Source organism: Nannospalax galili, unplaced genomic scaffold (genome assembly GCF_000622305.1).
Source record: "Nannospalax galili isolate Female #2095 unplaced genomic scaffold, S.galili_v1.0 scaffold732, whole genome shotgun sequence".
In the NCBI taxonomy this organism is placed as follows: domain Eukaryota; kingdom Metazoa; phylum Chordata; class Mammalia; order Rodentia; family Spalacidae; genus Nannospalax; species Nannospalax galili.
In genome coordinates this window covers 218,436-236,323 of record NW_008330574.1, presented here as the reverse complement: position 1 = coordinate 236,323, position 17,888 = coordinate 218,436, and the positions used below count along the sequence as shown (strand labels likewise).

The 17,888-nt window shown below is 44.6% G+C and overlaps 1 protein-coding gene across 3 annotated transcripts in view; it reads left to right on the top strand.

The window, feature by feature from the left end:
- Positions 1 to 17,888, top strand: part of Frmd5 (FERM domain containing 5) — a 370,855-nt gene that overhangs the window by 314,407 nt on the left and 38,560 nt on the right. For all 3 annotated transcript variants that reach the window (XM_008849087.3, XM_008849083.2, XM_008849074.3), the window contains exons 2-4: positions 4,286 to 4,390; positions 9,921 to 9,963; positions 10,197 to 10,275. In XM_008849087.3, coding sequence (XP_008847309.1) covers positions 4,286 to 4,390; positions 9,921 to 9,963; positions 10,197 to 10,275 — 227 coding nt within the window. The remainder of the gene's footprint in view (positions 1 to 4,285; positions 4,391 to 9,920; positions 9,964 to 10,196; positions 10,276 to 17,888) is intronic.

Below are 17,888 nucleotides of genomic sequence, written 5' to 3'. Positions count from 1 at the left end.
ATGTATCTAAACAGGAACCTGAGGGAGCTGTGACCTCGGGGTGGGAAGCAAGCCCACCAGATGCTGAGAAATAAGCCAAGAAAGACCCTTTTGATAGCTGTGGGGAATGTGAGGCAGGGTATGACCTTGTTTCCTACTTTGCGCAAAAGAAAATCCTATGCTTTTATCTCCCTGTGAAGTTGGAGAACTTTGAAGTTGGAGCCACTAAATTTAGGGATCTTACCAGCCAAGCCTTATAGGTACATGAATTGCCAGTCCATGAGAATAAGGGTTGGGTTTTTTTGTTTTGTTTTATTACATTTATTTATTTTTATATAGGGGCACATGTGTGGAGGTCAGAGAACAACTTGGAGGATTTGGTTCTTACTTTCCACCATGTGGTTCCTAAAAAATTGAACTTAAGTCATCAGGCCTGGTGGCAATTGCCTTTACCTGCTGAGCCATCTTACCAGCCCAAAATTTATTTCATTTTATTCTATTTAATTTGTGTGTGTGTGTGTGTGTGTGTGTGAGAGAGAGAGAGAGAGAGAGAGAGAGAGAGAGAGATGTGTAGGGAGAGAGAGAGAGAGAGAGAGAGAGAGAGAGAGAGATGTAATGGGGGGGTGTTGCATACCACAGCTTGCATGTGGGTGTCAGAGGACAACCTTGTGCAGTCAGTTCTCTCCTTCCACTTTATGTGGGTTCCAGAGATCAAACTCAGGTTGTCAGGCAGCAAGCGTCTTTTTCTGCCTGCTAAGCCATCTCACCAGCCTTTTTTTATTTTTGGAGACAGGATCTCATGTAGCCCAGGCTGTCCCTGAATTCACTATGTAGCAAAGGTGTATGATTTCCATGACAGCAGCGCATTTGCCTCTTGCCTGTTTCCATCCCTGTCTCTATCCCAGGTTGCTGTGTGTTTGGAATTGAGCTTCTTCCGCCATTAAATTACAATGCTAGCTGATCACTGTGTAGTAACCAGCATGGTACAAATAAAGTCTGCAGAGAAAAAATACCACCCTATGCAACTGTTGCTCTGAAGGAAACTGTAGGAGCTGCTGCATGGGACAGAGTTGAACATCTTTCCTTTGCTCTCAGAGAACTCTACATAGGAGTTTAAACTCATGTCACACTCAGAGGCATCAGTAAGGAAGGCGTTGATAGGCCCTGCCTTCAAACAACAGTTGATGCTGATGGAGTGCTATGAGAGACCTGGTTTGTGACTCAGCTGTCAGAAGTCCCAAGATGGCTCCTAGTCCCAGTCTTCAGTATGGCTCTTTCTGTTGGGAGACCAAAGAGTGTGGATTGGGGCTGCTGCTTCAAGAATATGTGTAAGAAGGAGTGTGTAACCAAAAGAAGAGGAAGGGGAGGCACCTTCTCATCACCTCCGCCTTTAACTGAGAGGTCCCTCATCTTTTGGCCTCTGAAGCATGAACTCCTTAAGATATTAGCTGAAAGATTTAGTATTCTGCCCAAGTTCTTAAATCACATAGGAGAATCAGTAAAAGAGGAAAAGGTGAGGTATAAACCTTTCATGAAGGTCTTAAAAATGTGTCTATGGTTGAAGTCTATGGGGTTACCCATAGACTATGACCATTTCACCAGGAAGGTATTTGGATCTTATAAGACAACCTCAGATTGGATATAGGCTGGGTATGGTGGTGCATGCCTTTAATCCCAGCACTCAGGAAGCAGAGGCAGGTGGATCTCTGTGATATTGAGGCTAGCCTGGTCTATATAGTGAGTTCCAGCTGTGGCTACAGGGAGACCCTTTCTCAAAAAAAAAAAAAAAAAAACAACTCCAAAATCAAATTGGATACAAAGTTTTACATGGACTCACTAGAGGTCATCATCTGAGCTGAGCTGCAGAGACAACTGGGAATAGGCCTCTGGAGATGGAAACTTTGCAGGGCTCCAGATGTTCTGACAGTTCCCTGCAAGTCATTCTCCTCACAATTCATCCTGGACACCTAAGCAGGCCCCTGAAGTAGAAGCCAGGAGTAATGAACAGCCTCATGGCTTAACGTTTATTGTAACCCTTCAGCCACCCTGCCTTCTAGTCATTTACTAATATATTCAACAAATACTGTCAAAGTCCCGCCTGCTTTGTGTGAGGCCTCGTCCAAAAGAAGGAAGCAGATGAGAGAGAAACAAAGAAACAAGTCAACAAGCTGAATGTTATAAGTGTTATGAAGAAGATAAACAGAAAAATGAGATGGAAAGTTAGGGAGGAGAGCCATTTGGTAGGGGATGACCTCTGTAGTGAGACATTGGAGCTAAGACCTCAGAATAGGAGACTGGGAGGAGCTGCAGGAATTGCATTCCAGAAAGGGGGAATGCGAAGATGCAGAAAGGCCTTAGCATGTTCAGGAGCAAAAGGCTGAGGCCAGGTGAAGGGAGGAGAATGATTTGGGATGAGTTCCAAGAGAAGCCAGGAGCTGGGCCACACAGGACATCAGGCCACAACCAGAGTTTATTCTGAGAGAATGGGAAGACACTGTTGGTGTTAAACAGGAGTAGTGTAATTAAAGATCACTGCCACATTACTTGTAGTAGATTAGGAAGAGATTCCATTAATGTGGACCTGGGTAAATAGCTTTACGTTCCTTAGACTGATGTATAATAGTTTTCAACTCTGAGGCATAGCTTTATGTATATACTATAGAAAGATTTGCAAGGCATTTCAGTGGCAGACAAAATATAACAAGAAACAATATAATATAAAATTGTAGAGGTTGAGGATGTAGCTCAGAAGTAGAGCACTTGCTTAACACATGTGAGCCCCTGGCTCCCCAATACTAGGGAGACATGTTTAAGGGCCAGTGAGATGGCTCAGCAGATAAAGGTGCTTGCTACCAAGCCTGATGATTTGAATTCAGTCCCTGCATCCCACATGGTGGAATAAGAGAACTGACTCCCAGAAGTTGTCCTCAGGCCTCCACATGTGTGGCATGCACACACACACACACACACACACACACACACACACACAATAAATATGTAATAAAAATTTTAATGTATTTTTGAAGAAGGAGACATCCATGCCTACAGGTTTGCCTGTGTATAGAATATTGCATAACAATCTGTTTACAGGTTGCTGTTAGGAAGAAGAGCATCAGGGGAAAGGCAAGGATAGAAGAGAGATTCATTCTTCATAGCATATTCTTTTTGTACATTTGAATAGCTTACACTGTGGTTGTATTACTTATTCAGCAATAAAAGGCATTACCTCTAAGTTGTAATTGTTCTGGTTACCGTGTGGAGAAGGACTAAGCAGGCAAGAGTGGAAACAGTGAGTCCACTAGAAGGCTCTGGCAATAGTCCAGTTGCAAGATGGTGGTGGCTTGGCCTGTGGAGTTAGTAATGGGATGGAGAGCAGTGGAGGCAGAGCCAGCTGGGCTTGGTGTAGCCACCACTATGCTCTATACTGACATTCCATACCCCACTAGTGTGGGAGAGGCTTGTGTCTCACTCAGTGGAGCCTGGTTTAACTGACTTCTCTGAATCCTCTAGCATCTCTGTGGTGGGAAGAGTTGTTGAGTGAGTTCTTTCTGGGTGCTAAAAGCCTCAAAATTCCAGACATCAGTGTAAGACATCACACTGTGGAGGGCAATCATGGGCATGTGCCCCCTTCATCTCCACATGCAATGCATAGTTTTTTATATAATTTTTTTTGTCTTTTTGAGACAGGGCCTCCTGTAGCCCCAGCTGGCCTGGAACTCACTTTGTAGACCAGACTGGCCTTGAACTCACAGAGATCCGCCTGCCTCTGCCTCCCAAGTGCTGGGATAAAAGGCATGTGCCACCACGCCCAGCTTTTACATAATTTTTATGTGTATGAGTGTTTTGCCTGCATGAATATGGTGCACCCATGTGTGCAATTCCCACAGAGCCAGGAGATGATCCCCTGGAACTGGAGTTACAGACAAATGGTTATAAGCTACCATATGGGTGCTGGGAACCAAATCCAGGTCCTCTGTAAGAGCACCCAGTTTTCTTAACTGCTGAGCCATCTCTCCAGTCCCCAAGTTTTTTATAATTATTTTTTAAAAAAGTCAAAAGTCAGGCATGGCAGTGCTGAAAGGGCTTGCCAGCCAGCCAGCCTAGCTAAATTGTGAGCTCCAGGTTTAGCAAGAGACCCTTTTCAAAAAATAAGGTGGAGATTGAGGAAGGTACTTGACATCAACCTCTGGTCTCCACATGCACACATGCACTCTCTTATATACATACACACACATATACCACTTATACCACATACATGTCACTCTGAAGAGTACACATTTCTCAAGGACGTTTACTTTCTTTGCAGAGAGATGCCAAAGGCCAGTACCTGTTTGACCTCCTTTGCCACCACCTGAACCTGCTTGAGAAAGACTACTTCGGGATTCGCTTTGTGGACCCAGATAAGCAGCGGGTAAGTCAAAATTCAAAGTAGCAGTGGAGCAGAGGCTAGTCAATAGGCCTGAATCCCTGGGTTGTTTGTGACTCATTCAGAGTCGGGGACCTTAGGAATCAGGGACCAACCAGACCCTGTAGTTGATTTCATCACGTCAAATCATGGCATTAAAGCTAGAACTAGAACTTGGCTAAAGAAACCTGACATTTTACACATGCCAAAAAGGCATCCTCAAGAGCTGAAGCAATTTGTCCAGTGTCCACTGGAGGCATAGTGAACATCTCTTGCTTCCTTTCTAGTAAATGGGCTGAACCACATTTCGGCCCATCTGATTCTGGCTAGGGAGAACCTCATTGAGCCATGCCAACCTAATCTGTGAAGGACAGAGGGAGCCAAAATGACTTGGGCCCTTCAGGACCTTGTAACACCAGTAGTTCTTGCTCTGTTCTATACAACAGAGGTAGCTCTTCAGACAGCGGGCCTTGACAGGACTGATATTTCATCAGGAACAAGTCCATTATTCTTCAGCCCTGCTTCGTCTCCAGCTTTACCTCCTCTGACCTGTCTTCTCTGCAGACACACCATGGTCTCCTTTTCAGAGCCTTCCATCGCGCAGCTCGCCTGCCTGAAACTTGCCTCTCCTTACCCTACTCTCCGTGCTCTATGTTTTTCTCCTCACTACCTCCTTTTTTTAAAGATTTTGGTTTTTTTAATGTGTATGTGTGTTTCTCTGTGTGTGTATGTACCATGTGTGCATGATGGTGTCCTCAGAAACCAGAAGAATGAGTCTGATCCCCTGGAACTGGAGTTACAGGCAGTTGTGAGCCACTAGATGTGGGTGCTCAGAACCAAACTGGGGTCCTCTGGAAGAGCAGCAAGCACTCTTAACCACTGAAGCATCTCTCCAATCCTAAAGCTACCTTCGTTCATCTTGAGATCTTACCTTAGGCTTTTACTTCCTCCAGAAGTCTTCCTAAACCCTGCTGCTTGTTTGGGGTCCTCCTCTGGCCCCTGCTGACCTCTGCTACCTACCCATCACAGTACTTCTTTCACCATGCTGTGATAACTTGTGTTCCCTGCAAAACTTGACATTTCATGAGGGCATGAACTATCCATCACCATCTCCCATGGAACCAGTGCAGGGCCCAAAATGCAGTTGATGTTCAGTAAGTATTTGCTGGAGGAATGGGGAAATGAATGGGTTAATGATTTCCTTGATGCTCATCTTCATCTGCCTAGCCCACAGGCACCTGACCTGAAGTATCTGCAGCTTTGGTTCATCTTCCCTTTGCTGGCTGCAGGAATGTGATTTTTGGCATCCCTATGAGGTGGAAAACTATGCAGACGTATACAGGCACTGTATACGTATACTGCTGTATACTGCTCACCACCCATGCTCACCTGCCACTCTCCAAAACCATCACAAATCCTACAGAGCCTCCTTTCTTGGGTGGAGGATTTCCTTCACAGCTCCAAACAGGACTGTCTCTGCCATCATTAGGGGCCTTGGAGCTCTGCAGAGCCCAGCCCCCTAGCACTGCCCAGAGTCACAGATACTGAATGGAGATGCCCTTCACCTTGCCACTATGCTATTTGTTCTTTGGTGATCTGAGGCCTTGTCCTACAAGTTATATCTAGGGTTCTGTACTAAACATGTGAGCTTTTAGAAAGAATCTGAAGGACCATGTCTCTTTCCTCTGGCTAGCCCTGCCCCCACTCTTCATGAACATACTTCATCCCTCCTGCCTAGCAAACCTTTGAACAGCATCAGTGTTTGGTCCATAAGGGTCCACTCTGTTGACACGCTCCCTTAGCTCTGGACTTAGTATGAAGCCACAATGTGGCTTAACCGCAGGAGGCTCTTGTCCTCTCTGCTCTAGATGCTCATTCACTAGAAAGTGGTAGTCTTCTTTTTTCCAGGCAGTGTTTGTTTGGCCTGAGCTTTCTCTCCTTGAAGAAGGCCACATACACCATACCCTCCAGAGCTGATGAGGTATGAAATAAAAAGGTCGTAATATGCTTGAGAAGAAAAAAATTTATGTGGAGATGATCAAGATTAAAGGAAAATGAGCACGCAAGAAGGAAATGGGAAAGAGGAGGCATAACCCTTTATGGAGAGTCTGCTGTGTGCTGAGCTCTGCTGTGAGCACACCTGACTCTGTGGCTGATGGAGACTGAGCACTGAGTTATGTCTGGCAGTAAACCAAGAACTTCACATGTATTATTTCATGCAGCCCTTAAAGCCAGTGAGAGAATCAGATGAGTAGATCAGGTCTCAGACAGGTTAAGTAACTCACCCAACCAAGGTAAGTGACAAGGCTAGTCTTGGGCTCAGAGCTGCTGGGCTTCACAGTTGTCTGTATAGTTTCTGATGTGCCATGACGAAATCATACTTGGTAGTCTGAGAGCAGGTTGATTCTGAGCCTCAGAAAGGAGCTTGTAGAACAGAGACTTGAGAGAGTCTGGAGGGTCGTAAATGACCTGTGATGAAGAGTTATCCTAAATCTACTAATTCAAGGTAGAAAAAATACAGGAAGTGAGCTCCCCATTCCCCCCAGGGTGTAAGGCAAGCCTCCTCCCCTGGCTCCAAGGTAGTCTCCACCAGCTCTCTCATTGACCATCACTGCTTGCTCATTGGGGGTCTCCATGTATCTGGCCCACTGTACCTCCCCAGCCCTGTTTCTCCTAAAGGAGCTACCTCACACCTCTCCCTGCCACTCTCAGGACCTCTGTCCTTTCAGATCTTTTCTGTACTCTTTCAAGCCCCAGAGCCTGAAGATTATGCCACTTTGGCCCATTCCCTTCTCCCCTTGACCCAGGCTCATGTTATCAGTTTCCTAGTGATTCTGGGACCCAGACTTAGCCAGGCAGCTGCAGATGCCATCACCGTATTCTTGGGATTCTCTTGAGATTTCCCTTCTAGATCCCTGTCATCCCTCAGACAAGCTGTGGCAGCTTTCCACTCCTTCACAGCTCCTTCCTGACCTCTTCCAGCCTCCATCCTTTCCTGAGCTCTCACCACAGTCCAGACTAAAGCCTTCTCCCTGCTACTGGTGTGGGGGGTGGGACGGTGGGGGGGCGGTGTCCATCTGCCCTCTACTGATCATGCATCTCATTTCTATCTTCCTTTATTTCTCTTACTCTATCAGTCTAAAGGTGTTCTGTTTTCTGAGCCTCTGACACTTACTGTATTGCCTTTACTGTACACAATTCTGATGTACTTTGAACAGATAGGCCTCCTGTGCCTTCCCAGGCAAAGCCTGGAGCCCCAGTTGTTTCTGTGCAATTGTACCTCTTGCCTTTGCTTCCCTGTGAAGCAGAGCCAAGGTGGGCCATGTAATGTGAGAAGGACCTCTTAACCACGCTGAGTGGCTATAATGAGTTGCCAGCCTCGTGGGATCTCAGATCAGAGGAAGCAAAGGAACAGAATGTCAACCCGGATTATCCATGTGGAGCTGACGGAAGAACTGGCTCTTAAGTGGGTCCATTAACTACATGACCCACAGCCCAGCCCAGAAGGTGAGAGCTGGAAATTGAAGGAGGCCAGAATGCTGTTTGCATGGCCTTGGCTGCTTTCCTGCAGAGGGAGATCTCTGCCAAGACACTACACTAAATGGAAGTAGCCTGGAAAAAGGGAAATGTAGACCGAGTCCCTTTCTATGACTGTGTGTTTGTTGAACATGTGCTAGGCCCTAGTGATTCCCTGTTAAATAAGTCAGCTTCCTGTCCTCAGGAAACTTACATCTAGTGACTTTAATCTATTTCCAGGTAATCAAATTCCAAATAATAGCCGTTTTAGCTCTCTCAAATTAGCAAGTTACCTGCTTAAGGTAAAGCACCAAACCAATAATGAATTTTATAAAGAATCCATAGAGATATCAGAAACAGATCTAGAATGACCTGGGACTGAAGAGATGGCTCAGCGGTTAAGAGTATATACTGCTCTTCTAGAAGACCCAAGTTCAGTTCTCAGCACTCATGTTGGGTGGCTAGCAACCACATGTAACTTCAGCTCACAGGGACTCAAACAGTCTCTTCTGGCCTACACAGGCACCTTCCTACATGTGCATATACTCATAGACCCACACAGAAATAAAAATAAAAACAAATCTTAGAGAGAATTGAGAAAGAAAGAGAGAGAGAGAGAGAGAGAGAGAGAGAGAGATTAGAATAATCTCATTGCCTCCCCACACTTAAGTATCATGAGGGGAAATAAAAAATGCATTGCTATTAGGTCCTAACTATGAAAATCCATGGGAAATAGGATACCATCTTTCACATTGGTTACTGCTAATTTTTACATTTTATTTTTTAATATTTTATTTATTACTATTTGTGCATTTTGTATTGCCTGAATGTGTGTAAAGGCACCCATGTTGTGCAATGCCTGCAGAAATCAGAAGAGGGCATTGGATCCCCTGAAACTGGAGTTATGGATGGTTAACTGCCATGTGGATACTGGGGTACCAAACCTGGATCCTCTGCAAGAGCAGCCAGTACTCTTAACTGCTGAGCCCTCTCTCAGCCCCCAGGATAATTATCTTAAGATACTAAGGCTTTAAACATCCCAGTATGCCAAGGAATCCTGAGTATGTGTTCTCTTACACAAGGGCTGGTGATCCATGTTATTCAAACAGAAATGAAAATACATACCAGCCATCTCTGCTGTTTCTCCATTTCTGAAATCTCTTCCTGTCAGTGCTTTTTAAGAGTTGCCACCAACAGGGGCTGGAGAGATGGCTCAGCGGTTAAGAGCACTGACTGCTCTTGCAGAGGACCTGGGTTCAATTCCCAGCACCCACATGGCAGCTACAAACTGTCCTTAACTCCAGCTCCAGGGGCATCTGAAGCCCTCTTCTGACCTCTACCGCATTGCATGCACAGGTGCACACACATACATGCAGGCAATACACTCATACACATAAAATAAAAAAATAATAATAAATAAAATATTTTAAAAGAGTTGCCACCAAGACAGTTGTAGTGGCTCATGCCTTTATTCCCAGCACCCGGGAGGCAGAGGCAGGTAGATCTCTGTGAGTTCGAGGCCAGTCTGGTCTCCGTAGGGAATCCAGGTCAGCTGTGGCTACAGGGAAACCCAGTCTCAAAAAGACCAAAAAATTTATTAATAAAAAAAAAAAAGAGTTGCTACCATTGACATCTACCTCATTCCTCTGCCCAAAGAAGCCAGTATATAACCCAATGTACACCACACATTAAGCTCAGCAGCTCCCTACTCATGCCAGGGGTATTGATAGTTATTCATGCCTATTGGCATGCCAGGAATAGGGCTCAAAGCTTTGGTACCTTTAGGACACCCAGAAATGGTATCTGAAGCTGGAACAATTTCCTCTTTACAGTTGGGCCATGGGGAGCTTTTTTCAGAAAATCATATCACTTTACTCTCCAAACCTGTATCTCACAAGCTTTTGGGATGCTTTTTCTCCAGGCAGATTGTAATCTGTTTTGCTACTCAAATTGGATAAAACAGGTTCCACATGACACTGCTTCTCATTAGAGTTTTCATGACCCATGTTCTCTGTTTCAGCACTGGTTGGAGTTTACAAAGTCTGTGGTGAAGCAACTGAGATGTAAGTATTCTCCACGAAACAGCTAAGCATGACCCTTGGGAGGATGGGATGAATCCCCCCCCCCAAAGGCAGTAAGTCTTGATTTACACATGTAATTTTCCACTGTTCTAGCATAAGGTGTCCCTAACCACAAGAGCATTCTTTTTCTTATGGTTCAGGAGCATGCCATGGGAAGGGGAGCCCAGACATATTCTGGAGAAAGACTCTCCTAACAGGCACCTTTTTCTCTGCAGCCCAGCCTCCATTCACCATGTGTTTCCGTGTGAAATTTTACCCTGCAGACCCTGCTGCCCTGAAAGAAGAAATAACCAGGTGAGGTTGAACACTGTCTCTAAGCCAATGTGATCTGTGGAGGGAGGGAGGGAGGGAGGAAAGGGAGACAATGATCTCTCAGATCCTTGGATTTGGAAGTGCTTAGCTGTTTTATGCAGTATGAATACTTCATCTCTAACTGCTCACTCTGCAAGGGATTGGAAGTAACAAATTGATCAAAGACAGTTTTCTCTTACCTATGATATGGCTCTATGGATGTTTTTGGAGAAAGTTGTGTTGTTGCTAATTTTCTGGATTGAAAACAGACTCCAGTGACCCAATACATGAACCTGGAAAATACCAAGGAATGACAAGGGAAGGCAGGATGGGAGACCCTGAGATTCTAAATTCAACACGTAACCCCGGTTTATTGTTGGAGCAAGTCCATGAAAAACTATTATGGGAATTGTGTTTGACTTAGGCACTTTATGAGTCCTACTTACTGCACCACCACTGGAGGAAGAAAAAGAACCTCTGCTCACAGCCACCCTGCAAGAGGGTGAGTGAATAGGAGTTTCCCAGCTTCCCAAGGCTTTGTGCACCTGAGCCAGATTCACTCTTTCACCTCAGAGATTTAGACGCTGTAACTGGGATCCCTTATTTTGACATAAGCCAAACCCTGATGTTTGCTTGTAGCAGGTGGGGCCATAATTGAAAACATAAATGCCAGAGAGTCCTAGAGCTGGGGAAGAAATGGCACTGCCAACTCTAATCCCCTCCCTACTACCTTGGAGAGGGCAAAGTCTGTAAAGAGATGTCTGCCATCACATAGACTGTTGCTCCATAAAGCCTTGAAAGGGACAAAAGTTTCTCTCAGAAGGGAAATCAGGAAATAGGAAAAGAAGACACCAAACAGGAAATAGTTTAGAGAAAGCAAGGAAGAGGACAGGAGAGTTCCTTCATGGTGGGTTGAGGGCAATCTTCTGGTGGAGTCAAGACCCAGAAGCCTGCTTCGTCCACATGCTCAGAGCATTGGGTACCCATGAAGGACAGTGGGTATAGGTGAGGGCTGTGGGCTTTGCTCATCATGGAAGTAGAGAGACTCCAACCATATTAGAGAACAGCCCTGTGGCTTCAGGCAGGTCAGTGGAGACAGAACTACTGTGTTTAACCACTTAAACAGAGTTTTGTCAAAGCACTAGCCGCATTCACAACCTCTAAAGTATTTACCTTAGCCCTCAGCCACTCTCTCTCTGCTTAAAGTGCCAGTGTCAGGGCAGACCTCTGTCCACTCCTGTCCACACATCAGGGCAAAGTTGACACATTTTTGTTGAAAGCCAGCCCTCCCCTCCTAACACTATGCAGCCTGATTTCTACATCAGTAGACTCATGGAGGGGCTGAAAGGGATTGGTCTAACAACTCGGGGAGCTGCCCTCAGACAGAATTTTCTGATGGTTTTCCTTGCTCTTCAGAGCTCTCAATCCAATTTTCTAAATCAAATGTCACTATATTATATTAACATAGAGACCCTGCTACCCAAGAAGTTACATAGACCTGGGAGTTCAAGTTGAACTTGTGCTACTTCTTAGCTATATTATTTAACCTCTCTGACCTTCAGACAGCTCATTTATAAAATGGAGATACTAATGTCTACTTCAAATTGTTGAATTAACCCATTTACTCACTTCATTTTTGTTTGCTTTTAAGATTTATTTTATTTCTTCATGTGTGTATATGTGTCTGTGAGCATATATGTACATGTATACATTCTTTTTCTCCCTCTCCTCTTTTTTTTTTTTTTTTTTTTTTTTTTTTTTTTTTTTTTTTTTTTTTTTTTTTTTTTGTTGTCTTTTGAGACAGGGTCTCCCTGTAGCCCCAGCTGTCCTGAAACTCGCTATGTAGACCAGGCTGGCCTTGAACTCACAAAGATCCACTGCCCTCTGCCTCCCAATGCTGAGATTAAAGGTGTGCACACCACGCCTGGCATCCTCCTTCTTCTTTGTAAAAAAAAAAATTAACATTTAAAGCTAGATGTGGTGGCTCAACCCTGTAATCCCAGTCCTTGGGAAGTGAAGGCCAAAAGATCAGGAGTCATCCTCAGCTACATAGGAAATTCTATATCTCAAAAAACAAATATATAAATATATCAATAAAACATTATCATATGAATTGTATGTATCATAAATTCTGTGGATCATGAATCTAGGCAAGTCTTCATTTTGGTTTTGATTTTTTTGACATAATGTCTCCTTATATAGCCTAAGCTGATCCTGAACCTCTAGTTCTAAAAATACAGGTGTGTTTCGCCATGCCCACTGTAGGGTCTTAGATTTCTTGATATAACCCCCTGCAGGAACCTTTCATTGAGCAAAGGCTCAGGGTGTCTTCTGCTATATTGACTACATGGTCCTTGGTAACGCAGCATCAGGACCATGACCAGGCCTCTTGCCAAGTCAGCAGACTTCAAGGACGGGGCAAGTGTACAAATTCCTCTGCCATCTGTATGCGCACACACTAGCCATCCCAGACAATTTCCCCTCACTCTCTACCTCGCCAGCCTTTTCTCCCCAGTGTGTAATTGCCCAGCATTGTCGGCAGTATGAGCCACAGGGTGCCTGGCCTTATTTGCAGTTTTTCCCCCTCCCTGGAACATTCTGTAAAGCCAAGGAATTAGCTCTGCGTTTTTCATTCATATTCCTACAGATCTTAAGAGTGTGGGTACCTGCCCCAACCTCACTTAGTACCCATAATTCATTCCTGGCTTTGAGCCCTTCATCCCATTTTGCTGCCAAACTAATTTAGCTGTCAGTGTGGTTTTTTTCTGGCAATCTTGCTCCTAAATTTCACTGCCATCTCAGGCATTCCTATAGAGTCAGGCTAAGAGGAGGGGATGAACTGTAGAGTAAAGGACTGTGCTTCAATTTATCTCTTGGATTCTTCCCAGAAGATAAATTTAGTTTCCAAATCCTGATTAATTTCTTTTGTCATTTTTTAAAGTACTAAATAGATTTTCTTGTCTAGGCTGGCAACAAGGCCAAGAAAATGGGGGATTAGGCAGATTTAGCTTTTACCAGGGATTGCAGGTGTATGAACTCTTTGAAAGATCAAGTGCCAGAAGGAAACCAAGTGAAACTGCAAACACAGGCCTGCTTTACCAGGAAGCAGTGTCTGGCACATGGCAGATGTTCAAAAGAATTTAATAGAATGAGTGAGCATGCACATCAATGCGTGTAGTCATCCAGTCATGTATTCTTTCAGTGAATATTATTTGAGCCTTGATTAGGCTAAGGTGAATTGCCAAGTCTTTCTATAAAGGGACAGAAAGTATTTGGGGCTTTTTGGATCATATGGCCTCTGTCACAACTACTCAGTTCTGTCATTGCAGTATGAATGCAGCCATAGACAGTACATACACAAATGAGGAAAGCGGTGTTCCAGTACAATTCTATTTCAGTAGAATGATAGTGGGCCCTACTTGCCAACCCCTGGGCTAAAAAATCAGAAACTCTTGGCTTCAAATCTTAGAATGTACTTTAGATTTGAGACAGGGCAAACAATATCTCTAAGCACTCAGTTTCCTGATCTATTAAAATGAGACAAACATTGTAGTTACCTTGTAGAGTTGTTTGCAGGTTAAATGAGAGAGTTGTGTGAAACAGCATAGTGTGGGGCACAGTGTACACTCAGAAACTATGAGTTGTCAGCATTATTATTTTGTTTCATATTGCCATCTGTCTCTCCTTCCCCCAAAACATAAACTTCATGAGAGGAGGAAGCCTGTTCTGTGCTCCCATGTATCATTCCTAGCCCCTGTGAAGTACCTGGCCATGTAAGGATCAGAACTGGATAGGTGGATGGACGGATGGACGGATGGATGGATGGATGGATGGATGGATGGATGGATGGATGGACAGATGATGAATAGATGAATGGATGGATGAATAAATGGATGGATAGATGGGTAAATGGATGGATGGATGGGTAAATGGATAGATGATTGATGGAGGGATGATGGAAGGATGGACAGATGGATGGATAAGCCAGGCAGAGGATATATAGGCACTCTAGAAGAATATTAAAGGTAAATAAAACATAGTTTCTAAGCCAGTAATCCAAGCACTGAGGAAGCTAGACTCCAAATAGATTGCAGTCTTGTTTGGAGGGATACTAAACATAATAGTCAGGAAAGGAGAGTAAAGAGTAGAGGAAGCCAGAATAAAGAACCTGTTGAATAACATAATCTCAGGAGCCTAGAAAAAATCCAGGGTGTGTTGTACTTGTTCTCAGAATAAAACCAACTAATCCTTTAAAATAAAATGTACGTAAAAAAAAACTATTCAGGAAAAGTAGAACCAGAACTCTAATGGAAGAAACTTCAGAAGCATCCAGTATTTCCAGAGCTCAGAACCTTTAACTCTGGCCAGATGTGGCTTCATCCCCATCCCCTGGCCTCAGAAAGCAGCACGCCAAGCTGACACCATGAGGAGCCAGAGGCTTTTGCTTGGCTCATTCTCTCCTGCTTCACACTCCTGTCAGTTTAGGACACTAGCATTAAAACAAAAAGTGGAAGTATGTTAAAGCCTCACTAAGGACAGGCCAAGTCTGGTGGCAAACATCTTTAATCCTAGCACTCCAGAGGCAGAGGCATGAAGATCTCTGTAAGCCTGGTCTACATAGTGAGTTCCAGGCCAGCTGGGGCTACAGGGAGACCCTGTCTCAAAAAGACCAAAAAATCAGGGAGTGGAATGATGAGATAGCTCAGTGAGTAAAAGCACTTGCCACACAACCCTGATGACCTGAGTTACATCCCACTCGCATCTGTACTCCCAGCATAAGCTTTCTTAGGGCAAGATGGGGGAAATGGCTGAAAGCTCATGTAAGAATTACAACAGAAGAAATAACAAGAGAGACTCTTCCTCAGAAAAGAAAATGGGGCTAGCAAGATGGCTCAGCAGGTAAAGGCACTTTGCTGCCAAGCCTAAAAATCTGAGTTCAATACCTGAGACCTACATGATGATCTGTACTCCCAGCATAAGCTTTCTTAGGGCAAGATGGGGGAAATGGCTGAAAGCTCATGTAAGAATTACAACAGAAGAAATAACAAGAGAGACTCTTCCTCAGAAAAGAAAATGGGGCTAGCAAGATGGCTCAGCAGGTAAAGGCACTTTGCTGCCAAGCCTAAAAATCTGAGTTCAATACCTGAGACCTACATGATGGGAAGAGTTTCTCTCTCTCTCTCTCTCTCTCTCTCTCTCTCTCTCTCTCTCTCTCTCTCTCTCTCTCTCTCTCTCTCTCTCTCTGTCTGTCTCACACACACACACACACACCCAATGAATTTTTAAAAATATTTTTTAAAGTTTCCTCAGAAGCTTTTTGTTTTCAGTCTGCTCTCTTCTTTGAACCACTGTGAATTTCCCTCTAATGACAGAGTTCTGGCATGTGTAGGGCCCTACTCTTTACTGTGATAACTAAGTGAATTACCACGGAGGTAAAAAAAGCACTGGACCTAGAAGAAGGAGGTTTGAATTCTGACTTGTGGGTGACATTAGACAACTCAGTTCGCATCTCTGGACATCTATCTCCTCAGCTATGAGAGGAAGGAATCCTTAACTCTGGTTCTGAGGGACAGCAGCAGCTGGCTGGACTGGGCTAGGCAGGCCAGCAGGCTGATCCTCACCTGGCAACACACAGTAGCCTTGATGACAAATCCTCAGACAAGATAATCCCCCATAGGACTTAGGTGCTGAGAACACTTGGAGGTTTCATGGGAGTGGGTGTAATGATGCTATATATGGACTATAGTTACATCACCAACACCACCATATCATTGGTTATCTCATTATGAACAAAACCAAAAACTAGCTGGAAGCCACTGTGGCAGAAAAGCAAGGGGGACCTGTGTAGCTCTCTTGTGAGGCTGTTGGTGGATCCTTTCGCAAGCTCATTCTTTACTGTCCTCTAATATCCGTGGTTTGTTTCTTTAGGGCCTATCTTGCTCTTCAAGATTCCCTCTACTCTAGTTGTTGTGGCATTGCTTAGGAATTCCCATGGTGGTCTCCTTGTACTCCCTACAACTGTCCTATCACCAGAAGTCCAAAGAACTTCCAGCAACAGAAAGTATGTGTCTACTCAGTTCACCTGCACCTGTACCTGCTCTGGACCCATCCTTAGCGATGCTTTATAAAGCAGTGGTCCTCCATATGAGGAAGCCTGGCCTGGTGGGTATGGGAAAGGGGGAATCAGAAGCTCTAGAGGGGCTCTTTCAAACCATACGAGCACCTCTGACATGCTCTCCCAGGGGAGTGTTCCCCAGTCTGTCACGTAGAGAATCATTGCCCAGATTGTGGTACTGTTTGAAATATCTCCTTAGTCCAGTACATCCTGTCCCAGAATTTTGGCCTTAGATGAGCAAAGCAGCAAGGGAGGAATGATGCATGAATCCAAGCCCAGAAAGTGAGCAGTGAGTAAGGGGCAAAGGTTTGCCACATCCTGCCAAAGCCTATAGAAGGTGGGAGTTGGAACAGTGAGAGGCAGGGAAGTGCTCGCTTGCTTCTCCCACACACCGTGTGGCATTTCACTGTGGGAGGCAGAGTGCAGACAAGCTGGATTTGGTAGATCCATCTTATTCACTCTGCATGACGTCTTTTTTCCATGTTTTTCTCAGCAAACATTAATGCCAAGTGGTGAAGGAGAAAAAGTGTTCTTAGTAACTTCCATACTGAAACCCTCACCTTCCCTTCCACTCAAAGCCCTACTGATGCGGTCACAGGATGTTTAAGACAATGCTCCTTATGTGCAAGTCACATGGGGATCTTAGTAAAAAGTGCAGGTGTAGGATTGGCTCCCAGATGATGCCAGTGCTGCTGATATGTGGGCTACACTTTGGTTAGCAAGGCTTGAGAAAGATGAGATTTCTCCTTGACTTTGGTTACTTCTCCAATTTCTAAGCCAGTCTCTCAGTATCAACTAACTCTCCATCCCTCTAGAAGTCGTGGTTAATGGTCCTTTTTCTCTTTGGCATTTTCACATCATCAATTGGACATGTCATCCTCTGTTTCATTCTTTAATTTTTATGTTCCTACATGACTACCATTTCTCAGATAGTCGGGGGGGGTGTGCATTTTTAGTTTGTTTTGTTTTGACAGGCTACCCTAGCCTCAGCCCTCCTGGAACTCAGTATGTAGACAGGTTGGCCTCAGTCTCACAGAGATCTACCTCCCTCTGCCTCCTGAGTGCTGGGATTAAAGTTGTGTGCCACCATGACAGGTGTTCAGATATTTTTAGGATTCATTGTGGGGGTGGGGGGCTGGAGAGATGCTTCAGCAGTTAAGAGCACTGGCTGCTCTTACAGAGGACCTAGGTTCAGTTCCCAACAGCCACATGGCAGCTAACAACCATCTGTAACTCCAGTTTCAGGGGATCCAGTGCTCTCTTCTGGTCTCTGTGGGCATTGCACAACATAGGTGCACTTATATACATGCAGGCAATACACTCATACACATAAAATAAAAATAAGATATTTTAAAGATTTATTTTATTTTTAAAAAGCCAGGCATGGTGGCACTTGCCTTTAATCCCAGCACTCAGGAGATAGAGGCAGGCAGATCTCTGTGAGTTCCAGGCTAGCCTGGTCCACATAGCAAGTTCCAGGCCAGCTAGGGCTACAGGGAGA